The sequence below is a fragment of the Lissotriton helveticus genome, chromosome 2_2 (genome assembly GCF_964261635.1).
Source record: "Lissotriton helveticus chromosome 2_2, aLisHel1.1, whole genome shotgun sequence".
Lineage (NCBI taxonomy): Eukaryota > Metazoa > Chordata > Amphibia > Caudata > Salamandridae > Lissotriton > Lissotriton helveticus.
This window is the reverse complement of record NC_136060.1, coordinates 167,710,833-167,735,893: the sequence shown is the minus strand read 5'-3', so window position 1 is coordinate 167,735,893 and position 25,061 is coordinate 167,710,833. Positions and strand designations below refer to the sequence as shown.

The window sequence follows — 25,061 nt, the reverse complement described above, 5'->3', positions numbered from 1 at the left end:
CTTTTTTCCACCCCAGAGGAATGTGTTGAATGCTTTATCTATATGCTTGTGAAAGTCTGTGCTGAAGGTCTGTTTTTGGCCCGGTCGAGTTGGGAGCGGAAAAATGTCTTAGCATTGAGGATGTGTTTTTTATAGTTAGATCTAGCGGATCTGAGGAGAGAGAGGTTAAAGGAGGAAGGGTTTTGCCTCCATAAGCGTTCAGTCGATCTAAGTGAACGCGGCTCATTGTTGAGCTCTGGATTGAACCAGGAATTGGAGGAGTTTTTCTTTCGTTTTAGTTTGGCTGGGGCAATTTGGTCAAGGACCTCAACGATGGATTTGTTAAAGTGTTCGGTGAGGTCATTAGCATTTTGGGAGGGAGGAGAGAGTTGAAGTTGAGCTTTGACTTTGGCTTCAAGTTCGCCCGGGGGGATAAGGTGAAGATTCCTGGTCAGTTTCATCTGGTTGATGGTTTTGGGTGGAGGGGGTGGAACCGAATTGGTGATCGTGAAAAGGATGAGGTGGTGGTCGGACCAGTCAATAGGAACTATGGAGGAAAGGGAGGCCAACTTATTGTTAGTAATGATAGCGTCAAGAGTGGCTCCTTTGGAGTGAGTGGGCGTGTGGCACAGTTGTTTTAGGTCATTGATGTCGAGTAGATCAGAGAGGAGGTTAACCATAGGATCGTCGTTTTTGTTCCAATGGAGGTTAAAATCTCAGAGGAAGAGGTTTTTAGAGTTGGAAAGTGAGGATTGAGTGAGAAGGTCCGACAATTCTTCTACAAAAGGAAGAGGGTCGCCGGGAGGATGCTAGATGTTGTGTAATCTAATTGGAGGGGAGCCTAGCACTTTAAGTTCTGCTCCGAGGTATTCAAAAGTAGAAAGATCGGGGATAGGCACAGAGGAGAGTTGGAGTTCGTTTTTATTGCTAGACCGCCACCAATTTTGACAGGTCTATCTTTTCTGAGGATGGAGTAGCCAGGGGGGGAGAGTATATCAAGAATGGAAGAGGAGTGATCTTTAAGCCAAGTTTCAGTAAGAAAGGCAATGTCAATGGATTTGCTAAGGAGGGTTTCCGAAATTTCAATCGCATGTCGGACTGCCGAGCGAGAGTTAACCAGCATGCAATTCAAAGGTATAGGGTTGATTGTAGGGGGGGGGCAGGGGTGGATTGTGCTCAATTGCTGGGGAAGTCTTGGTGAAGTTGGAATTCTGTTAGTCCCAAGGATCACGGGGATAGGAGCCTGAGGGTTCAAAGGGTCGGGAGATAAAGAGCAGGGGGGGTAAGGATTACAGGTGTCAGGGAAATCAGAGGCGGGGAGGAGGGTCGGGCGCAGAGGGTTCTGAGTGTATCGTTACTGAGGGGGGTAGTATCCTGTTGCTGGGTGAATGTAGAGTAGTTTTGATCAGTGCACAGGGCACTGGAAGGATTAGGGCAGTTAAGTGAGGAGAGGGAGTTAACATCTTTTCTGAGAGAGGTGAGTTCAAACGATAGGTTAGCGAGATGGAGTTCTATGTTAAAGAGCGTCTGGGGAATGAGGGAGAAGGGTATGGGGATGCGAGTTCAGGGGGACTTGGAGGATGTTCTATGTTAGTCAAGACAAGAGGCCTGGGGAGAGGGAGGGGAGGGAGCCCTGGTGGGGGGTGTAGAGGAGAGTTCCGATTTATGGCTTAAAGGATGGAGGTGAAGTGGGATGAGGCAGTCAATGGGGGCACAGGAGAGTCAGGTGAAGGGAAGGGAGCTCGGTGGGAGTGAGGATAGTGGACCTCCTGGTTAAGGAGAGAAAGGTCAGCTAGGGTGGAAGAAGTTGGAGCAGGTGATTGAGTCGGAGGGAGGTCAAATTGAGGGGCTGGGAGGAAGAAGAAGATGGGAGGGGGGGCTGCTGTGAGATGTTGGAGCCTCAATAGGAGGAGAGAGAGTAAGGGTGGTTGTGTAGGCAGTTGGTGAATCATTAGGAGAGACCGTAGTTTGTAATGTAGTTCCTATATTCCCAATAGGCTCTGCGCATTTGAATAATATATCCTGTAGTTTAGACGTAGGACTGAGGTGGACTAGGTCTCTACCGAATCTATTAGACTTAATTGTGAGTGTCATCTAGCTCAGAGGTCACTAGAAACTTTCTCAAATTCACAAGAAGGGATTAGTTTCTGACAACCGCATAAATATGACAACTTTGTTCCCCAAGAATAAGAAATCAATCTCTAGAGTCGCGGAAACAATAGATGGCTCTTTTACTCAGTCAATCGTGCACCAGAGGTGCTGAGAAAATAGAGAGACGGGCGTTTTCAATAAAAAGTACTTATTGAACAGTCTTCTTTCTCAAGCATAAGAAATGTACTGCTACAATTGTAATACTGGTTATAAAGTACAAGGCATATAATACGATAAGTATTATAAAGTAGTACTGTAAAAGCATGATATGGTTTCTAAGCCATAAAATACCTAAAACATATAAAATACATACAGTGATAAAATAATGACAAAGTACTCAACTGGTGCTTCTAAAATACGCCTACCCTGGTGTACCTAACCTAGGTCTAGTACGAGGGAAGAAGTAAGTGTGGTGTAGCTTAAGTTTAGTATTCTTTGCCAAGAATCTATTCCAAGAATTCTCTTAAGGGTCTAATCAGCTCTGTACCTTGGTTCTAGAATGAAGGAGGTCTTGTATCTCTCTCTCAGGACTTGATTTCCCAGCAACCCGCAAGGGTAGCCTGGAAACACTGGAGCTGGATTTCTCGACAGGAGAAAAGACATTGTCTCTCAGTGCGTCAGCTCGAGGGTCGGCTTCCTTCGGCACTTGCTGCTGCAGGGCGTCAGGCAAGTAGATAGTCGATCTGCTCCAAACCACGGTGTGTTTGTCTGGGCAAATTTAGGCATATTTATACCTTGAAGGTCCAGAGTTTGAGGTATGATTGGACATAATAACGTCATCAAAGACTCAGTTCTTTGAAAACTCTTTGATTTCCTAGATAAATTAGTATTCAGGCGAGGGGAAGTCCCAAGCTGCTGAAGGCGGGTTTTTCTAAGAAATCGTTGTTGATTCTCGGAACTTAGTGGAAGTAGCCATGCCGTATTTGGGCTGCATAGGCTCAGTCTAAATATTTTAATGATTTCTATGCCTATATAAGGATCGGGTAATTTATACCTATATATGGGCATGAATCGGGAAAATTACACTAGGGTCCTAGATTCCTACACAACAAGTTAAGGTAGGGGATAGACTGGGAATCTGTGCTTGGAAGAACTCCATGGTGTTTTCAAAGTCTGTTAGAGGGTGGGGGGGGGGGTGGTTAGAGTAGGTGACAGAGGAGGTGTAGGGTCCAATTGCGATAGGGAGGCTGATAGAAGGGGGGACTGCTGTAAGATGTTGGAGTCTCAAGCGGGGGAGAGATGGTAAGGGTGGATGCGAAGTCAGTTGGTGAATGATTAGGAGGGACAGTTGTTAAGTTAAGGGAAAGATTGAGAGTCTGTAAGAGGGAGGGAAGGAGTAGGTGAAAGAGGAGGCGTGGGGTCAGATAGTGAATGGGAGGGTGATGGGTGAGAGGATGGTATCGAGAGTAGGTAAGTTAAGGTGCTGAAATGGAGTTCAAAGATGGTGAGATGTTTTTCCGAGGCTTGAATGAGGATGTTCCCAGATTTGAAAATGGAGAGGTCTATTTCGCCACGAAAAGTAGGGGAAGGGGAGGTAGATAGTTTCAAGCCATATGGAATTTTGCATGACTTTGTGATAGGGAGGTGGTGAAGGAAGGTGCTTTTCCATTTAGAGGGGCGCTTGGAGTAGAAGATATAGTTGGTTTTTATGATAGTGGTGAGACTGCGGTAGTTATCTACAAATAGCGTTTCTTAGTGAAGAATTAGTAGTTTGTGTTTAAAGTTTTTCTTGGCATTTTTGGAGAGGTGGGGGGGATAGAGGATGGTCCAAGAGTTTGGGCTGTGACTAGTGATAGGAGCATCCAGCAAAATGGGGGGGATGCGTGAGGGGGGCAAAGTTAATCCGTGAAGGGCAGGTGGGTGATTCTAGTAAGCAAAGCGTACGTGACCTGTCAATTAAAGGAGATTGCAAATCATCTAGTACGTGGGATAGTGTAGACCAAACTAGGATGGCCGTCACTAATAAAGGATAGGCCGTTTCTCTTTTATTACCCTTGTTATTGGTGTGAGGCTCAGAGCAATGTGTACGTTCTTCTTTTAATTCAGTTAATCCCAGAGGCAGAAGAAAGTGGATTTAGGCAACTAGGAGATTCAGAATTCAAAATTCAAAAATTCAACAATACAAACAATAGGTGTCCAGTACATCTGGAGATCATTCGGCAGCGAACAGAGGGGTACCATAGTGCAACAGAGAAACATTTAGCATTAAGTATTTAAGAAAATGAAGGTAACGGTGAGCGCACAAAGACAGTCCATGGAGATTAGGGAGAGTCAAGGATGCACGTAGTGCAATTAGGTTAAAGATCAGCAGAAATTCCGAGAAACAAAATTACAGATTGTCTAACAACGGGTAGGGAACCACATTATGGTGTATGAGTATCATGAACATCACAGAAATAATGAAAACAAGGTGAGGTGTGGTGGCTAGGACGGACTCAAAGATTGCATATTGGAGTTTCAGGCCGTGATTCAGCCTCAACTACTGGTGGTAGACATTAAGAACGAAGAAGGGCAAGATGGGAAGGTAATGGAGCTTAAAAATCCGGGGTTTGGTTGGAAAACACATAAGTAAATTACGCTTAAGGCATGCCATATGCTACAAGAACATAGATCGGAAATAAAATGAATAAAATCGTGTGAGAAAGTAAGGGTTGCAGTTATAATTACAGAACCTGTTACAGTAACAATTTCGTACGACTTGAGGGCCGGGGCATAACGCTATGGTGACACATATGGAACATGACTAAGTATTAAACTCTCATCGGCTAGAGAGTATCCGCATACATAATAGAGGGCCAACAAGATGCACACAATTTACGTAATGTAATGATTCGGAGGCAAAGATATATATATATATATATATATATATATATATATATATATATATATATATATATATATATATATATATATATATATATATATATATATATATATATATATATATATATATATATATATATATATATATATATATATATATACCATACTCTCTGCCACAAATGCCTTCATGTAGCTTAACTGGGAGTAAGATCCAGACTAAATTATGGGCGTGGAGCAGGAGCGAGGCTATATCATGGTTCATTTGGTTTAAGATTGTTTGACTGGCAGATGTATGAAAAAGGGCCAATAGATGGCGTTAATGCCTCATTATTATTCTTGCTTTGCTCTTACAACAGTGAGTAATGTTTTCGAAGCCTGGAAGTCAGATGTTTAGGTGTTGGGTACACTGAAGAATTAATGAAGGATGAGCCTCACAAGTGATCGACCCTCTATTTATGAGTTGCTCTGTGAAAAAGATTCTTCAGAGCAGTGTGTACCATTTGTATAGTACTATACAGCTGCCATGTAGACTGCAGTTTCAGGAGAGGTGAAGTCAATTTGGAATCTGGGCTTTTCACCCAAGAGTGATGCAAGCCCCCAGAGCTTCAATTGGGTGTTCCAGCACGGCAGCCATTTTCAAGTGGATGAATTTGAATTACCAACCACCCAAGTACGTCTTCAGCTGAATCAGGGTTCATGGCTAAATTGAGTTATCCAAGGCGAAATGGAACATTCACAATACTGTAATATGGAGAAGTTCCTAAAAACGGAGTAAGCAGCCCAGGGGAGAGGGCTAAGTAGAGGATGTAAACTCCCACCAAATGCGCCGTTTTTTCAGCTCTCCCCTCCGTAGTCTTGTGGTCATGCAGAAGTCATTGGCTGTGCATCAGTATGCCGCTTTGCCCAACCGCAGGCTCTCCCCTCCGTGATTCGGTGATCATTAGATGAGGCCGGCGGTCAGCATCAACCCCCAACGTTAAAGTCCCGGGACCGCACAGCATATACAGAGTTGGTCGAAATAATGAGGCGCCAAAGTGACGTTCCGCCCCACATGCCTGCCCCGTAGGACCGGAGCCGTTCCAGGATTTACATTAAGAAACAGGCGAAACAGCTGCGGAGTGCAGCGGGGTGGGAGGTGGGGGGTGGGAGGAATGCTGATGGATCACTTGCAGTCCCCCATGGTCGAATTGGTGATCTGTGCAGGCTTGGGAGTTACGCTCGGCAGCAGGAAGACTCACCGAGCAAAGCCTGCAGCGGGACTCTGTGACCCCATCACAAGCCCTGGGAGACACCGAAATCCTCTTGGGACCAGGACCGTTTCAGGGAGGCGCAGGGGCGGCTGGTGACATTTGAAAGTGGTGAGGCGTAACATTATTGTCGTACTGCACTACGGCGAGCGAGCGTATCGAGCATAGGCGAACAACCTACCGAGGGTTTGGGAGGTTTACCCCCCACGAAAATTTTTAACAGAGTGGACAAACTGTGCATTTTAAGCAAATTTGAGGAAGCAGGAAGGTTAATATAGCAATTAGTGCTGGGCCTAAACTGCCCCTCATAGGCTTATCTACAAGTTCCTCCTCTCAGCACATCTTAGTAGACACTGATAGGCTGGCCACCCAACCTTACTTGCAGATCTCACCTAAGTCTTGTTTGACGGCAAAGCCAAAGAGTGGATCTCCTATCTCACGGATTGATCTTTCTTGGCCTTCTGCTGCTCCTCCACTTGCCACCTGCTCTCCTACCTGTCAGTGAGCCCCATGGTTCTGTCCTGGATTTGTCTTTTTTACCCTTTACATGATGGTGATCTCAGTGATGTTCTTCTTTCTTCCTCCTCTGCATGGCCACAAACCACCAAACTCAAAGAGCAGACACAATGCATACACACGCACACACACACGCACATTCACCCACATACACGCTGAGCCACACACGTCACCACTCCATTAAAAACAGGTGATTTCTCCACTTTCCATAAGAACTCTAGCAATGGCGGGATGCAAAACATATGCCTTTTCTGGGGTAATTCTTCAGTGCATTTGTTTTAAGATGACCTTGTAGCACGTTATGCCCCCAACAGCATATTGGGGGGCATAACGTTTTACAAACATAACACTGTTTGCAACTGCAAAAAGAGAGAATTCCACTCTCGAAATGCCGGTGATTAAGACAACACATCAGCAATACTCTTTACAGGACCCTCTGCCGAGCCTGCCGAGCAAAAAATGCACTTCTCAAGTCTGCGGAACTCCCGGAAGAGTCCTAAAATATGCTCAAAAACAGCCCAGCTGCGCAAAATGTGCTTCAGTGATAAACAGCATCAAGAACCAGAAAACCGGATGACGTGAAAAGAAGAACACACATTACGTCTGAGCAGCGCAGTGTTAGTCTAAATTATGGCACAGTAGCAAACTCTTTAATTACCAGTAGACTATTTAATCTCACCAATGTTTAGAGAAACAACAACATATATTTAAAATATAGAGATATGTTGGTGCTCACCCGCCGAATTATAAATGTATTGATGATTTCAGTTTTTATATAACTCGCCCTGAAGGTGTAGGAACGCTTTACATGAGCACCAGTTACTTTACACAGGGTCACTTTGTAGGCACGGGGAGACTGATGATTTGCCCAGAATCACGGGATGTTAAGCCGACGCCGAGACCCAGTTGTAAAGTCGGCAGCTCTGGCTCTAACGCCACATCCTCGCCAATTCTTAAACTGATACAATCGGCTACTGACATTGAGACTGTGTAAGTGTATATGTGTAAAATCGATGTTTGTAAGGTTCAGTGTTAGTGTGAGAATATGAGCATGTGCACAAGAGGAAATGTGTGGGTGAGTATGGTGTATACTAATTGTGTGTGGAGTGTGCCACTGAAGCAGTTTTTAAAATTGTGTGTGCGTGTGTTTGCATAAGTTTTGGTATGAGAGAAGCAGCGTGTGTGTGCAGAAGCGTGGATTTGCATGAATGTGTAAAAGTGTGTGCATGGCATGCCGGTATATGAGTCTGACAGAAATTGCCTGCAACGGACAGAGAATGCATTTGCATGACAGTGTGTTTGGGTATGAGTGAGAGAATGAATAAAAATGACAGTGTGTTTACCTGAGTGAACGAAACGGGTCTCCCTGGCCGAGCAGGCGCCAGGATTGGCTGGGGGGGGCACCATGACTGCTCGCCCAGTCGCCCTGTGCAACCCCGGGGGCTGCGGCCCGCCCCCTGGTCCTCTCTCTAAGGGGAAAATCACAGGGAAACAATCTGCGCATGCGTGGGCAGGTTTCTGCCCAGAAATCTACTTGCGCAGCTGCAGCCATCCTCCCCCCCCCCCCTCCCTGCGCATTCCGGAAAAGTCGGGTGTCTCCCGGATTCCCGGCCAGCGGGTAGCGCAATTGTTTTAATATTTTTAATTGTATTTTAGTGACGACGCGGTGGGTCCATGGGGCTTAGTGGGGCTACACCCCTACGCCCCAATGGACGCACCGCGCCTGGGGAGGCGCCTCACCGTAGCAATTCTTCAGGTGAGACTTTTGGGCGAAATCTTTACGGAGTATGAGGAGGGGTTCGTTGTAGTGCCGCTACTCTTCTTTGTTTCTTTCCGTCGCGTTGAGGGGAGGGTGAAGGGCATGAGCAGGGATTTTCACTAAAGAGTGATCCCCAGCCTCGGAGTAACAATGGTGAGCTCCAGCACCGCGGCCATCAGGCCAGAATGGGGTATATTGGGTACTAAAGAGGGTCCCTATGGCCTTCAGCATGTATTATGCCACCCAAAGGGACCTACACAAAAACTGCATGCAGACTACCATGGCATGATGTGTGAAAGGGTGCAAACCCTTCTAAAAACACGACATTGCCCGCTCCCTGTGAGCAGTGGCAAAGTACACTACATAAACTATTTGTAAGTGACTCCTAGAGCCTTGAGAGCCATTAGTCAGGGTGCATTATAATATATGAGGGCATATCTGCATAATCAGATATGCCCTGTGATGCCTAGTTCCATTATTAGGGCATTACAAGTAATCAGGCAGACATGTTAAAGGGATGTACAAGGGATTAGTCATTACGAGTTACCAGGCTACATAACGACTGCACTGAAAATAAAGGTATTTGGTATCAAACACCTCGTCTCAATAAATCTATCCCGATGCCCATGTCAGATTTATTCTTATATGCACCCAGGGGGCACCTTAGAGGTGTCCCCTGAAAACCCACTAGTCGTTTAGTGAGCTGGTTGACTGGTATCATCCAGCCTGCCACCACAGAAAAGTTCCTGACCCCCTATAGGTGAGAGCCCACGTTCTTAGAGACAACAAACAATGCCTGCTCCAGAGGAAGGTGCTCACACCTCCTCCAGCAGGATAGCTTGTGATTTGGCATATCAAAGCCTCTGCCACCTTTGATATGCGACCCTGCCTTCCCCAAGTCCTGGGAAATGCCACCCACTTCCGTGAGGCCCATTTGGCACCTGATCAGGTGGGAAATCAGATAGTCAGAAGGTGTGTCACACTTACAGACTAGGCACAACCATAAGGTGGGCCACCTGAAGTGCACTGTCGAAGAAGGGTTTCACCATCTTGGTTTTGATGAATTTAGGAAATGTGGGTAGGGATTATGCACACTCTCCACAGGAAGTGGTCATAAAGGGGGTGTAGTCGCCCCAGGGGTAAGTAGCCCATTGGCCACTTCCCTAAACTCCCCTAAATTCAGTATTTAGGAATCCCCTTACAACAGGAAGACAAAAGACAGCGGTCACCACAAGAACTGAGGACTTACCCTGAACTTGGTACCAAACACACAAGAGCACAAAAGAAGGGAAACCATGCAGAGCAGATCCCCCTCCTGGTATGTCTGGAAACCTTTTGCCAGCAATGCCTGGCTTGACCCTGAACCTTTCCTTTCTCAGGATGGTGATGAAGGGAGATTGCAGCCCCCTTGTGACTCTGATGATGATGATGATGATGATGATGATGTGGATACCGGCAGACCCAACTTCTGACCTTAAAGGGCAGAAACAAGATGATCAGGGCCAACACACAAAAGCAGCAATATATATGTTGGAACCTGAGAACATTTATCACCCCAGATCCTCAGTTTGGATTCTAGCTAACTGGGTTGCACAAATGTTGCCACCTCAGTCAGGAAACCCTTAGATCAAGAGTTCAGAGCTAGAATGAAAGCTGAAGGCATCCATCCAACCTTCTAAGATTGACATTAAAGTGGCTATGTTCCTAGCAACATTTGTAAAAGTTCCTAAGAAGGCTATTGACATTCTCTCTCTAGCTGCCAGAATATACTTCTAAATGTTACAACTCCACTTCTTAGAAAGATAGCTTATCTCACCATAGATCCTGTCAGGTTGAGCTTAACATGCTGTCATGCTATTGGGCAATACAAACGGCACCATCTACACGGAGAGATGCAGGTTCTTGCTCATTAAGGTCCACCAGAAAGTGGGTGACCTCGCCATGTCTGAGGCGGGCCAGGTAGCAAAAGGTAACCTGTTCAGTGACACGTTACTAAGGGAGCAAAGCAAATATGTGTCTACCTTCACTTCCTTAGACAAGGCACAGTCCTACATAAAGAACATTTTTGGCCAAAAGGTTTTGGAGGGGCTAGCCAAGGACCAAAGCACTCAGCTGACTGCTTCTTAGCCCAAGGCTTTTAAAGGGGTCTACCACACCTCCAGGAACAATGGCAGGAGAATAACCTGTACCGAAGTGCCTTACCGTCTCGAGGAGCCAACAGAGGACATGGTTTCAGAGCCTCCTTTATAGGCAGCAACACTGCAGTCAGTTACTCAGGTAAGTCTCATCACTTCTTTCCCCAAACCATCACAATATTTCAGTTGAAACTCTATGGCACACTAAAGTAATGGCAGAAGTCGAAGTCCATCATATTTTCTGAAGAAAACTCCCGAGTTCTAGATGAAGAGGTAGTGGCCCTACAAATGAAAAGACCTGTCATTTAGACAGTATCTCACCCCGAGGTTCCATCAGCAACATTTTCTTAGTCCAGAGGTAGGGCAATGGCTTCCACCCGGTAATCAGTCTCAATGAATTCAATGAGTGGGTGATCTTAAGGCATTTCAAAATGGAAGAGATTCATCTACTCAAAGATATTCTCAGAGAGGGAGATTGAATGGTGCAGTTGGACTTGAGAGACGCATACCTGGCAGTACCAATTTTCCAACCACATCGCACATTTCTGCAGTTCCAGTGGAGATAGAAGCCGTACTAGTTCACAATGGTACCTTTCGACATCAGCACAGTGGTGTTCCACAAAGGTCCTGAGACCCATAATAGAATTTCTCCACGAAAGAGGCGTGAGATTGATTGTTTATCTACATGACATTCTCATCATGGATTAATGTCCTTAAGGGCTGTTGGAAACTTTTTGACGGTTCTCTGTTACAAGACCTGGGTTTCATGATCCATTAAGAGAAATCGGAGCTCATGTCTACACAGTCAATTCAGTTTCTAGGTTTTGTAGGGGATCCGACAGGAGCAATTGTCAGATTACTTAAACTAAAAGATGATGACCATCAGGAAAGAACTATGGCAAGCCCTGTCAGAACCAGGATATGTTTGTGACAGTTGGCTTGCTTGGTGGGACTCTTTATATCATCCATCCAGGCCATATTTCCAGGACCGCAACACTATCAGGCATTACAATGCCTGAAGGCTGCACATCTCAGAAGATGATTGACCTATTCAGAATCAATGGGGCTAGTATACAATGACAAAGAAGAAATATACTGGTGGCTTCAGCACATGCAAAATGGCATAGCAAGGCATCTTTGGTTCGACAGTAGACCCGATCATCAAATCCAATGCCAGAAGGTCACGCTGTGGATACTTGTTTACAGGCAGAGAACGATCAGAAGAGGAACTAGGATTAGATATAAACTGCGTGGAACTTCTGGTGGAATCTTTTCCCCTCAAATTTGGATGAATGACAAAGAGAAATATTGTGTACTACTCAAGAAGGACAACATTACAGAGGTGTGCTATACAAATTACCAAAGGGGAACTAGTACCCGATTCCTTGTGGAAATTATCAAGGACTTTTGGCACTTATGACTGGACAGCCAGGTGGCGGTGATGGCAGAATTCCTACAGGGACATCAGAACACAACTGCAGATTGGCAATCACTTCACTTTCAGGATGCCACCTCTTGGAAGTTACATTTAGGAGTGTTTCAAGCACCTAATGGCCCTTGTCACAAAGACCTGTTTGCCATCAGGCTGGGTCATCAGCTTTTGACATATTGCAGCTAGAAACTGGAGACGGAAGCAGCAGCAACTGATGTTTTCCTTCAAGTGTGGAAACCAGAGATCAACTATGCCTACCCCCTACATGCCATGCTTGCGCAGGTTACAGTCCAAGTAACAAGGCAAAAGGCATACTTGATTCTGAGAAACCTGATCTGGAAGTCGCAACTATGTCTCTCAGTTCTGATTAATCTTCTTGGGCTTCACCACCCCCTTACTTTCAGAACATTCGGGTGAACCCATATGGAGAGTACCATGGACTAGTCCTGAAAGGGTCATTTTAGTTTATGGCATGGAGGATTAGAGAGAATGTTGGACAGTTCTGGGCCTTTTAAACATGCTCAAGACCTCAAAGAAAGTCTGGTCAGACAGCAAGGTTAAGCAATACAAATCTGCTTGGGGGAGATGGATGTGTAGGAGTGTGGAATGGGGTTTGGATTGCATGGAGTCAAATCTGGTCTACATAATATATTTTAAATCACAAATTATCACATAAGGCCAATATAACAAGTTAGTAAATAGTTTTTGGTCAGCCATTTCATCAGGCCACGTGTGTAACGATGGTGTGACTGAGGGAGAACATCTCTTAGTATGAATGTTACTCAGAGGGGCGGAACTAACCCTATTCCGGATACTGAAATACTGTCATCTGTGGAATGTCAACCAAGTGTTGAACTTGTTTCTCTCTTTGGCAAAGTAATAAGTATCTGTCCAGAAAGTGTATTGGGTGTGAGAAATTGGGTTGTTGGTTGACTGGGGTGTGATACGTGGTCATGCAACAGCCACAATCCCTTGCAGGATGAACCACAAAAAGTCACAACATTAACATGTGCTTAACCCTGGGTAGATTGGTACAAAAACGCTGCCAGGCTTAACTGAGAGGCAATGTGTAAAGTATTTATGCAGCACACCAACAGTAATGAAGTGAAAAACAACACAAGAAAAATCCCACACCAATATGGAAAAAACAGAGTGTATTTGTATAAATTATTTAATACCAAAATGACAAAAATATGATCAGTAGAACTGGAGTGATGAATTTTAAAAGTTTTTAGTAAAAATTAGCGCCTATCACATCCAAGTGTCTGCCGCGGCCATTTAGTTGCGCGAGATTGGGTCTAAAAGAATATGGCAGGCGGCGATGGAGCAAAATTGGGCCCGGTTAGTGCTTACCTTGAGATTTAGAAGAAATTTGGGGAAAAACATTCAGAGAAGGTAATGTTCAAACAAACATGGCAGCAGGAGGTGTCCGAGGGGGGAGCCTTGGTTCGACGCTGTGGTTAAGATTTCTACGCTCAGACTTAGACTCTTTTTTGAAGTCACAAATGTCCAGCAGGATGAGGCAGAGGGCTATAGCTGAAGACAGTTTCATGTGGCCCATTAACTCCTTGGTGAAGTACCGCTGAACAGGATTTGCTGCTGCAGCGAAGAACGTAGTGGAAGAAGCCGCAAAGTCAATCCAACCGGCGATGCACCCCAGACTCATAGCTGAGCTGGTTGGTCCTGGTCTTCTCCTGGCTCTCAGAGAAGTTTTTGGCCAAACATTTTCGTAGTCCTCAGTTTTGGGATTTGACCATCTGAGCCAGGACTTGTGAGACATTCTTTTAGATGTTTGGGATTCAATCTGGCTAGGTCCTGGTGTGGGTTCAGGAAGGTGGGAGACTTTTGTGTCCCTGTGGCTCGGTATAGGAGGCCAGCAAACTAGTTCTCAGAGTCACTCTGTTAGTCTTGGGTTCAGGTAAAGATGCAGGGCTCAATAGCAGTGCTGGCCTCTGAGGGTTCAAAACAGGCTTCTGGCAGCAAAGCAGTCCTTCCAGGTACAGCAAGACAGTCTTGCGGAGTGTACAGCAGGTAGTCCTCTGAGAGTTCTACTGCAGGTCCAGATGTGAACAGAGAGTTGGTGTCTGAGATCCTATTTTTATACCCTGGTGCCCTCCTCCTGGCAAGTGGGGGAAGCTTCTAGACAGTGACTTTGAAGTGCATGGAATTTCCTGACTTCCTTGCCCTGGCTCCAAGCTGGCTGCAGTGATAATTCGGAAGTGATAGGTCCTGTGTGTGAAGTCAGAGGACTTCATATTTGGTTGTGTGTAGGGCTGTGCTCTGTCCACTCCCATCCTGCCAGCAGATGGCTCATTCAGGCACACCTAATCCCTCTATTGTGTGACTGTTTTGAGGAATTAAAAGTCTAACGGTCAGTTACACCCACTCATGCAGGCAGCAAGCACAAAAGAGCAGAGCACAACATATATATATACTTTCTAAAAGGGGCATTTGCAAAATTGAAATACAAAAAACATGACTTTACCATTAATTAGGGTTTTTCATTACAATTCCATAGACACTAAACAAGACATAGCTACCGGCTCCAAATTGGAAATTACAGCTTATAAAATTTAATCAGGAATCTCCAATCTTATCCTATGAGAGGGGTATGCCTTAAAGAAGTGAGCAACTAATGTAAGTGGACATGTAAAACTTAAAAGTGCATGTCCAACCTTTTAATTACAATGTACTCTTCTCAATGGGCTACCGAAGGCCTACCTTACGATTAACTAACATGTAATAAAAGGGGAGTTTGAGGCTTAGTAAGGGGGTTTTCTTGCCACGTCGTCATGGCAGTTTAATACTGCAGTCAGGCTGCAGTGGTAGGCTCAGGACATGTTTTAAGGGTTACTTAGCGGTTGGCACAATAGGTGCTGCATTCCCAAGGGTATCATTTAATTTACAGGCCCAGGGTATATGGTTTATCACTCTACAAGGGTCTTAAATGTAAATTAAATATGCCAATTGGCTATCAGACAAACCAATCATGTTTGAGGGGATAGAGTACAAGCATTTAAGCACTGGTTAGCAGTGGTAAAGTGAACATGGTCCTAAGGCCAAAAAAAAAAAGAAATCCAGAAAAATGGAGGAAGAGAGACGAAAGGTTTTGGGGAAGACCACCTTAAGGCTGACAGGTCTAACACTGGATAAGTTAATGATGCTTTATTTAATTCTGGCAAGAGTGTTGGGGGAGAGAACCGTAGACCTTTCAGTAAGAATGTTCGCCCCACATGGAGTCTCATTCTGAGTTTCCAGAATGGCAAAGCTGAATACCAGAGTATTTTCTTACCCAGAATTTAAGGAATCTCCTAAATTGTGTGTGATCAAATACATTAAGGGTAACAAAGCCATGATGGAGGCTCTCAGGCTTACAAGAGTTAATCCATTTCTCACTGCTACAAAAAAAGCCTTTCAACCCTTGTGCAACCCCACCATAACCAGATTGGTTAGATGGGTAATGCAGGAAGCGGGGTAGATGCATGTAAATTTGGTGCACGGTCATCTATGGGTTCTTGTTTGGAGGACATCATGAACAAGGCTGACTGGCCATCTGATTCTATTTTCAAAAAATACTAATTAAACTAGTAGAACACGTGGGTTCATTACTAATACATAAGCTTTAAAGTAGCATAATCCTTGCCTCCCAGACATTGAATATAACATTTCCTTGCTAATCAAAAGGAAGGTTTTCAATTCTATTAAAGAGAAGGAGGCAAGGATAAGGATAATCCCAAATCACAAATATGATAAGGAAATATCTGTTAGAGGATCCAACCCAATGAAACTTAAGGAGTAGAGATACATTTAGGTATTTTCTAAGAGAATTGTATCTTAAGGGTTGAAATGTTTTTCTAAATGTACTTTCAGGTAGTAGGTGCTATTCTGTAAGGTTTACTTGAATAGTTTTTTTAGGAAAGGATCAGATGCAAGAATAAATTCACAGGAAGCAGAAAAGCTGTGTTCCCAGGAAGAAAGAGGGCAGGAGTCTAAACAGGAGGCAATACACACAGAGACATGGAATGCTATTGGTTGTTATGGACTACTCTTTTACCCATGACTTGGGAAATTTAGTGTGTTGTTGTGGCTGACGAGGGCTGCTGTCTTGAAGTGAAGAAAGAGGAATTATAATCTGTGTATCTGCACCATTAACAGAATTGAAAACGTAAAAGTATATCAGCTACAAACTTTTATATTCCAGTTCTGAAAGCACACAGAGAAGTACATTCTATTTTTTTTTAAACATTTTAAAAGTATTTCTGATTAGTCGGGCAAACTTTTATCATGATGGTCATACATTCCTCCAAAAATAATAAAGCACCCCAAAAGAGACATACTCATTAGTAAGTACTTACCCGTAAGCAATCCCTGCAACTGTGCACTTTTTAAACTGCATCACATTACAGGTAAGGGTGCCAGTTTTGTCTGAAAAGATGTATTTGACCTAAAGAAATAAACAATTTAGAATAATGAGAACACAATGGCTGTAAATAAGGTTCATAAACCCAATTGTGGGAGAGAAGCCCCACGTACCAAATGGACAGAGCGTTGCTTAGTCAAAGAAGATAAATTCCCTTCAGTAACCAAAATAAAATAATTGTTCAACCAATCGTCTCACATATACCACAAACCATTCATGTCAATCATACAAAAACCCATATACCTATATTTGCAATGCCACAAAACAACCACTGACTGACTAGTAAAAGAATGCCACCTACATTTTATTTAAAAAAAAATTGGAGCCATTAAAAAATGTTCATTATACAGAATTCATAAATCTTCATATTATAAAAAACATATATAATTGTACAATTTTATGTATTACATAGACAGCATATTAATTAATCAAGACGGAGCTGCAAAAAATCATCAAGTATCAAGAACAAATATTATATCACATATATAAATCCTACAAATGCTACATACACTATATTCACATATTAAAAACAATACAAAATGTGCGCTGGACCATGCCTCAACACTAGCAGATTGGATGCACGGACGCCGAAGGACTGGAAAACACTATAGGATCCAAATGCTTTTGGGAGATTGTTGGTCCCGTTGTTTGAGATCCTGGAATATCCACTCTTAAGGAGGGACAGTGTAAACAAATTGACCTGGAATCATTGGGCACAATTAAATAGAACATCACGGCGGGATTTTCCAATTGGAATGATGGTATCTCTATAGTAAACGGTGGACCCATTTCCCTACAAAGACTATTTACGCCTGTAGGATACTCGCCACAGTTGCTTGGGTATTTGTATGAAGATTTTATAAAGGAGAGGCACATAATATTTATCTTGATAAAGTTGGCCATCACTCTGCGAAAACCACCGAAACGCGTTGACACTTGGGATACACTAAATCCTGTGTACCGGCCAGTCATTGTGATAAAAAGACTTGGACTGCATACATTTCTGGCATTTGAGTGTTTTTTACCTGAATTTGTCCACAAACCACTAATAAGTGTACTGTTGTATTTGCTATCTGTCTCTCTCTCTCTCTTCTTTTTTTGTTTTATCTTTCTTTTAGATTATACATTTTTTATTGTTTTTAATATATGGATATAGTGTATGTACCATTTGTAGGATTTATATATGTGATATAATATTTGTTCTCGATACTTGATGAATTTGTGCATCTCCCTCTTGATTAATTGATATGCTGTCTATGTAACACACAATTGTACAATGATTTATGTTTTTTATAATATGAAGATTTATGAATTCTGCATAATGAAAATATTTCAATGGCTACCACATTTTTTAAATAAATTATCGGTGCCATTCCATTATTAGTCAGAGGTTGTCTTGTGGCATTGCAAATATAGGTATATGTTTTTTTGTATGATTGACACAAATGATTTGTGGTATATTTGAGACGATTGGTTGAACAATTATTTTATTTGGTTACCAAAGGGAATGTATCTTCGTCTTTGAGTAAGGTTAATAAACACAGAGGAAATATCACTTCAAGACCAGCTAAAGGTGGGAGTATTCAAAGAAATCAAAAGTCACCAACAATCGTAGTTGTTTTAATGTAAAACACATACTCGCTTATGTCAAACCTAAGACGACAGACGTAGGCAAAATTATATGTTGTCAGGAGCTCATTTTTAGGCATTTACTGCATTACTGGAAATCTCAAGGCACTATTTCTCTTTGTTTATAACCATCACACAGTTGAGAAACAAATGCAGGGAGACAATGCAATACTCTCATTCTTGCATTCTATGGCATTATTAGCCTCCCATTAAATCACAGATTCCATTACTTGATTATTGTAGCCACAAGTTGTCTTTACTGACTTGCTACACATCACAAATTAATGCACCGGGCTGCATCATCCAGGCAAATGTTACAACCCAAATTAGATTAATTGAAGATTCTCATCTCTGTGATGGTGTTGGCAGTATCATGTACTTGACACTGAAACCTTTACAACTGTTCTTAAGTGCCAAGTGGGTCTTAAGGTTAGTAGGAGAGACAAACAATTGGCTACAGAAATTACCAATAAAGGAGAGAGTACCTACAAGATGAACTCTGCGTGTACATTCACAGCTATCTGAACATATTCCTCATATCTGACTACAATGTACATTGTGGGGCTCTAATAAGGTAAAAAAAAAGACATTTGGTCAAAATGAAGGCTTAAAGATCAAGCAAGAGATTGTCTCCACTCGCTAAGCATAAATGCCAAATCAGCAGAGGTTGGTGAAGATGTTGCAAATCTACATGGTTCACAGAGATCTAATCAACTGGAAGTCAAAATATTACAATTTTTATGGTTTGACATGAAAAGTCCAGGTAGCTAACCAGCTGATGTGCTATTTTTACACACCAACCAGTTTGAGACTTTGGCTTTTGTTTTGCGATGAGACTGATGTGCTAATCAGTCGTGTTGTAAAGTGCCCAATCACAGGATGTCACAAAAAAACTGCTTGATTGATATATGTACGAGGCAGCAGATACTTGGTGCCCCTGGGAGAAAGACGGCATAACTGGGTTGGAGGCCTGCAAGAACAGCAAACCTACATTTGCAGTCCCTGCTTGCCAACATTTTCTTAAACCAGGGACTACCTTTACAAATAAAAGTGGAGGAGTTTGCAGTTGCTCGTGTGGTCCCCTGAGGGCAGCCTTAATTTTGGAAATCAGTTACCATGCAAGGGTGTCTGCTTCTCTTCAATGGTTTGCTACTGCAACTGTGCTCGCAAATCACAATGAGTAGAGACACAGTCCTTTCACATGGTCTGTGGTTTGTAATTTGCAATGAGTCACACAAGGCAAACTGTGTGTCAGGGAGAATGTAATACATTTATATGCACTCTCAATAGCAAAGTCCGTGAATTTCTGCACACCAGTTTCTTACATCAGGCCCTTAGAGAACAGCCGTAATGAACTCACTGCCAACTTTTGCTTTATGGGCTACAGTATACACAAAGTGATAAAGTCCAGACAAAAATCACCTGTTTACCTGTAGAGTCACCTTTGGAGGTGCGTATGCATATAATTATCTTTTGTTCTAAGTGTAGGGAAAGCAACTAAGTCATGGACCTTTTATTAAGCCAGATCATAAACCAGTAAGATACAAGCATTGACAAAGTCAATCGTTTCGCTTTCCAATGTTAAGCAAGCGACATAGTAACATTTTCTGATGGCCAAGCAGCTACGTCAAAAGTCTAGAAAACAGAAAAGTCATTTCTATACTTTTAAGATTGCTACCAAACAAAACACATGGCAAGAGTATAATGGCACAAATAAGTGCATCTCTCAGAAGGTAATAAAAAGTGCAGTTAATTGTACACTGCTCAGTAGTGGCAGCAGCAAATTTGACACTTTATTTTTCAATGACAGCCACTGAAATAAGATTTGCCTTGCAGTTGCTTCTGCAAGACAGCTTTTTGTTGGTTCTTCCTTCACCATGGATAGTTCATTGTCATATCACAATTTCGGAATCACAACAATCACAAAATTCAAACTTTACGGTAAGAGATTACGCATCTACAAACTATGATGACTACATCTGCTAAGTAATAATAATCATAAATCTACTGTCCATAAAACAATAGCAAAAAGGGAACACGTTAAGTCTTGCTGTCTGTTTATATTTCACATTGATATGTTTTTGTTCACCCTGGATGATGGTTTTATGTTGAAAAATCGGTCGTATTATACAGTTGTTGGAGTCAGATCAGTTTGTTGCAAATAATGAGCAGAAAGCTTTCATGCTCCTTGATGGAACATTCATTTACCTAACTGTTTTGTTATGTATTTTATTTATGTTAGACCTGGCATCCTTGGCATGGTTTCCCCTGACTTTTTGCCAACGTCGTTTTTGCTGGCTTTAGGACTCTGGGCACTTTACCACTGCTAACCAGTGCTAAAATACATGATGAACTATGTACTTAAACATGGTAACATTGGTTTATTCACAGATTGGCATATTAAAAGTACTTATAAATCCCTAGTGAACTGCACTACTTGTGCCCAGGGCATGTATAGTAAATGCTACTATTGGGCCTGCAGCACTCACTCTGCCACCCTCTTTAGTAGCCCTTTAAACATGTCTTAGGCCTGTCATTGCAGAGCCTGTATGTGCAATTTTAAACTGCCATGTCGACCTGGCAATATGAGCAATGTCCAGAGAACAGCCAACATGCGTTTCACCCCTTCCCTGAGCGCAGGTCTGGGGCTTTCTCAAGGCATAAGTAAATGAATACCCGTATGTGTAAGGTCGTTGGCTCGGAACGTGTGAAAACCCTTTAAAGGCGGGGCAGCATGGTCACTGTTCAATCTGGCTAACGGGTAACCTTTGGCGGTCTGCAAAGGTTCCACATCTGCCCTGTCTTTAAGGGATTTTGGCACGTACTGAGCCAACGGCCTTACACATTTGTGTATTCATTTACTTACACCTTGAGAAAGACCCAGGCCTGTGCACCGGGAAATAGAAAAACATGTGTTGGCTGTTCTCTGGATATTTCTTTTTTCCTTTAGGAATCACTCTAGAATATTAGAAGACTTCAAAATGTTCTTGTTACTTTGGATTCACTAGTCAATATTGGAAGCGTAATCTGTCCATCACCAATCTTATGGAATTTGCTCTAAAGGGTTAGGGGTTTCCCATTTTGAACATCTGGGTCCTATTTGATTGCACCCATTAGCCTAGAACAGACCAACACTTGGATAGGTCACCCCTTCAGCCATTCAAGTATCTCTGAATGCATGTCTGGGGTGGGTGACACCTGGGCTTTGTGTATTTCCTCCAGACAGCCACACACAAAGGGAGCTTAGGTGTGGCTGATGGGCCAACTACATCCTGATTGGCCATCCTGGGCATGATCGGAGGGAGGAGCTGACACACTTAAAAAGGCTGTGTCCTGTCCCCCACACAAAGGAGTGCTTAACCCCTATAATGAGGAGGGAGCCAGGGCAGGAAGGGCAGGGACTCTGTGCACTTCAAATGCCTCTCTTTGAAGTCCCCCCCACTTAAAAGGCACAACTGGGGATAAGCACTGGACCTCTGACACCACCAACGCAGTACACTTGTGGACCTGTGGATACTCTGTCAGGAAGAAGGACTGCTGTGCTGCTGAAAGGATTGTCACTCTGTTGGACTCTGCATTACCGCTGCTCTGCTTTGCTAGTCTGCTGCATGCTGTCCTCCTTGACTGGGTGTGAGAAGGATTGGACCTGCATCTCTACACCCCATAACCAAAGTGACTCCAAGGGCTTGCCTCCTGTTCTGAAGTCTCAGGGACATTAAAGACTTCAATCCACCCCCCAACAGCATCTGGACTCTGCCATCTGAGAGTCTTGTCCTGCCAAGTAGTGCCAATCCAATCCTGGGCCCTTAGACGTGACTGCAACGTACTGTAACTGTAAACATCCATGCATCGCTGTCGTTGCACCTGTGGGAACTGAAGCATCTCCCTCGACACCGACGCATCGCCGCTTCGGAGACATCGTATCACTGGCTGGGCAGCTCACCAATGATGCATCCCCTACAATAGGAGGGTGCGATGACTATGCATTCCTGATTGGGCGACTCGACGACAATGTATCGCCTAAGAATCCTGTACTTTGGCACAGACTCATCCTCTCCTGCTCAACGCATCTCGGCTCAGTCAACAGCGCAACAAAGGTAATTAGCAGAGGAACAAGGTTGATCCCTGTATCCGACCCGCGCTCCATCACAGTCAGCCTGAACTTTTGGATTTGACCTGGTCTAGCGTGACCAGATAGCCCCGGTTGGTGCTTTATGCTTTTAAGCACTACATTTCAGGTTAATCTTTAAACATTCATAACTCCGGCTGTACATATTGAATGTTTTAGCTTGTGGGCTTGTTTTGTTTATTAAATTAAGCTCTATTGTTCTAAGCAGGTGTGGTATCTTTTTGTGTGGCGTTTTCACTGTTTTACTGTTTGAAGTGTTGCAAAAATACTTTACACATTGCCTCTTAAGTTAAGCCTGACTGTTCGATGCCAAGGTACCAAAGGGTGAGCACAGGTTAATTTAGGGTATTTGTCTGACTTACCTGACTAGGACAGTTGTTCTAACTTTGGCAGGGTCCATACCTCTGCAAACCAGAAACCCAATTTCTAAAATGTTATAACTGTTTTATATAGTGGGACTTAAATCAGGAGGGTTTCAGAGTACTAAAAATATGCAATATTTACATTATATGGACATATAAATACAATTCATTGTACTTTAACAAATATGATTTTTTTGTTGAAGATGATTACAGACGGGGTCTCTACAATGGGTTGGACTTATATTTGGACATTTTCAGAAACATTTTAAATCGCACCATATTTAGTAATAAAGGTGGTGACATATTACCCCCACCAATAGTTCTTACAAAGGATCAGTTCTATGAGAGATAGTTGGAGGAGAAATTTTGCATCTGTGAAATAGGCAGTATCAGAGTAAATGAAAAATCTCATAAATAAGTAGTTTACATTAGGCATACAGATGGTCAGTAAAGTGACTCAATGCCTAAGAGTACTTTGCGCATTAAAGAACAGCAGCATGTTTAGTGGTTATATTTGTGTAAATAATGAGCAATGAAGCAGGGCTTCTGAAGGAACTTTGCTGCGACAATCCTCAATACATTCTGCGTGAAACAACATAACTGTAAATTTCAGGGCTTCATAGGTTTTGTTCCATGATCTATTGGCCTTATTTACAATAGCAAATGTACACATTTTTTTGTAAGCTTACGATTGTTTGCTATTTACAAAGGTATTTTACTAGTATTATCTTTACGACTCCAGAGTCTCCACACATAGAAAGATAGGCAAGTCCTATTGTTTTATGTGCAGAGACTCCACAGTCATAAAGATGCTACTAGGAAAATGCCTTTGTGAAAAACAAACAGTTGTAAACTTACGCAAATGTGTATGTTTACCTTTGTGATTCAGGGCTCAACTGTGTTTTTTCAGTTAGTCAGTTACATGTTAGAGAATTGGTGACAGCAACTTAGTAATATTTATATCAATCTCTTCACAGGAATGCCTTTTGTGAACCTTACATGCCACAAGTTGACACTTCTTGTAGGCATGGTCCACAAGTTCTGAACCCCAAGTTAATTTCCATAGGGAAAAGCCATGCAAAAGATAGAACAAATAGATGGATTTTCACCAAACTTGAGGAGGTGAAATGGCTTGACCCTAAGCACAATCTGTTTGTTTTGTTTTTTGTTGCTATCCCCATCAGAGGTTTTTGCAAAAAGCCAAAAAATTTGGGTCCGAATGAGGTAAAGAAAATGGGAACATTTTGACACTTGAGTCGCCATCTTTAATATACCAAGTGTGCCAATCAATAAGTAAAAAATAAAGGATTCTAACTGGAAATAACTCCCTTGGTCTAATGTCGATATGTAGATTATCTGTGTAGTTACAAAGATGAGCACTCTCATAAGCTTGCCACATATGAAAGTTACGAGGAGATGAATGAACCAAACAGCACATTTTTTTATTAACCTATATATAATTTTCATGGCATGAATCCTGTAGAAAAAGAAAAGAACACATTCACAGTACTACTGCGTATGAACAAATGCCATGCAGAGAGCGCACTCTAAACATATGGGCTGGTCTCAAGGCATCGCTGATTTGAGCAGGGCGGGTGCATGGCCTGGTCTATTGCTAGACCGTGAGCGTACAGCCTGATGAGTATGGTTAAAAGCAATGCTCAACTGGTGTGCGCTGCAGAGGGCCTGGGATGCCCCAGAGGATTCTGTACACAGCCAAAAACCCTGTGCAGCCAGTTCAAAGAGGCGGGACGTATGGCCAAAGAACATGCATGGTTGAGTTGTACATGGTCCAAAGCCCACTGCGCTTGAAAAGCCTCATCTTCTTGTCAGTTTCTCAATAGGACTTAAGGTGCACATTTAAATACTTGTGCCTAATACATTAAACACTTCACCTTAAATTTCCACATTCCTTTTCCTTGCATATGTCATTTTAGTGCCCCATTGGAACCCTCTGTTCCTCTTTAGATAATCTCTTTATAGTCCACGGAAGTAAAAAAAAAACAGGCATTGGCAAGGCCAAGGCCAATTGGTCTCGCTATGACTACGTTTTAATTTCTTTTTATATCCTGTTACTTGCCCTGGTCTGAGGTGCACCAAAGTTGAATAGCTCATGCTGCTTGCCTTTGAGCAGCGCTCCATGCACCAAGTCTTTCTTTTACAAATTTAGTACTAACCCTATCCCTGGTTTTGTCCCTGAGGTATCAAGACACGGATGTCACGACCAACTGCAGGGGTGACAACTTCACTCTGATGGGGAGAGCTGTTATGGTGTACAGGCTCTAGACATGGCGACATCGGTCCAGCACACACAAAAAACAGTATGCATCTGTGGTGTCATTCAAGCGGAGGTAAATAGTTTTCCTGTGCACAAGCAGTACCTGCCAACTATTGCTGTGTGTGTCGGGTGGTTTACAGCTGTGCCTTCAAAGCATGCGCTACCCCCGCCCTTCTCAGAACACTGGCTCCTCTCAAGATG

The 25,061-nt window shown here is 43.1% G+C and overlaps 1 protein-coding gene across 6 annotated transcripts in view; it reads right to left on the bottom strand.

Annotated features, from left to right (window-relative positions):
• ATP8A1 (ATPase phospholipid transporting 8A1) overlaps window positions 1-25,061 on the bottom strand; it is a 1,103,292-nt gene that overhangs the window by 695,026 nt on the left and 383,205 nt on the right. For all 6 annotated transcript variants that reach the window (XM_078678248.1, XM_078678246.1, XM_078678250.1 and 3 more), the window contains one exon: window positions 16,398-16,486. In XM_078678248.1, the coding sequence (XP_078534374.1) occupies window positions 16,398-16,486 (89 nt within the window). The remainder of the gene's footprint in view (window positions 1-16,397; window positions 16,487-25,061) is intronic.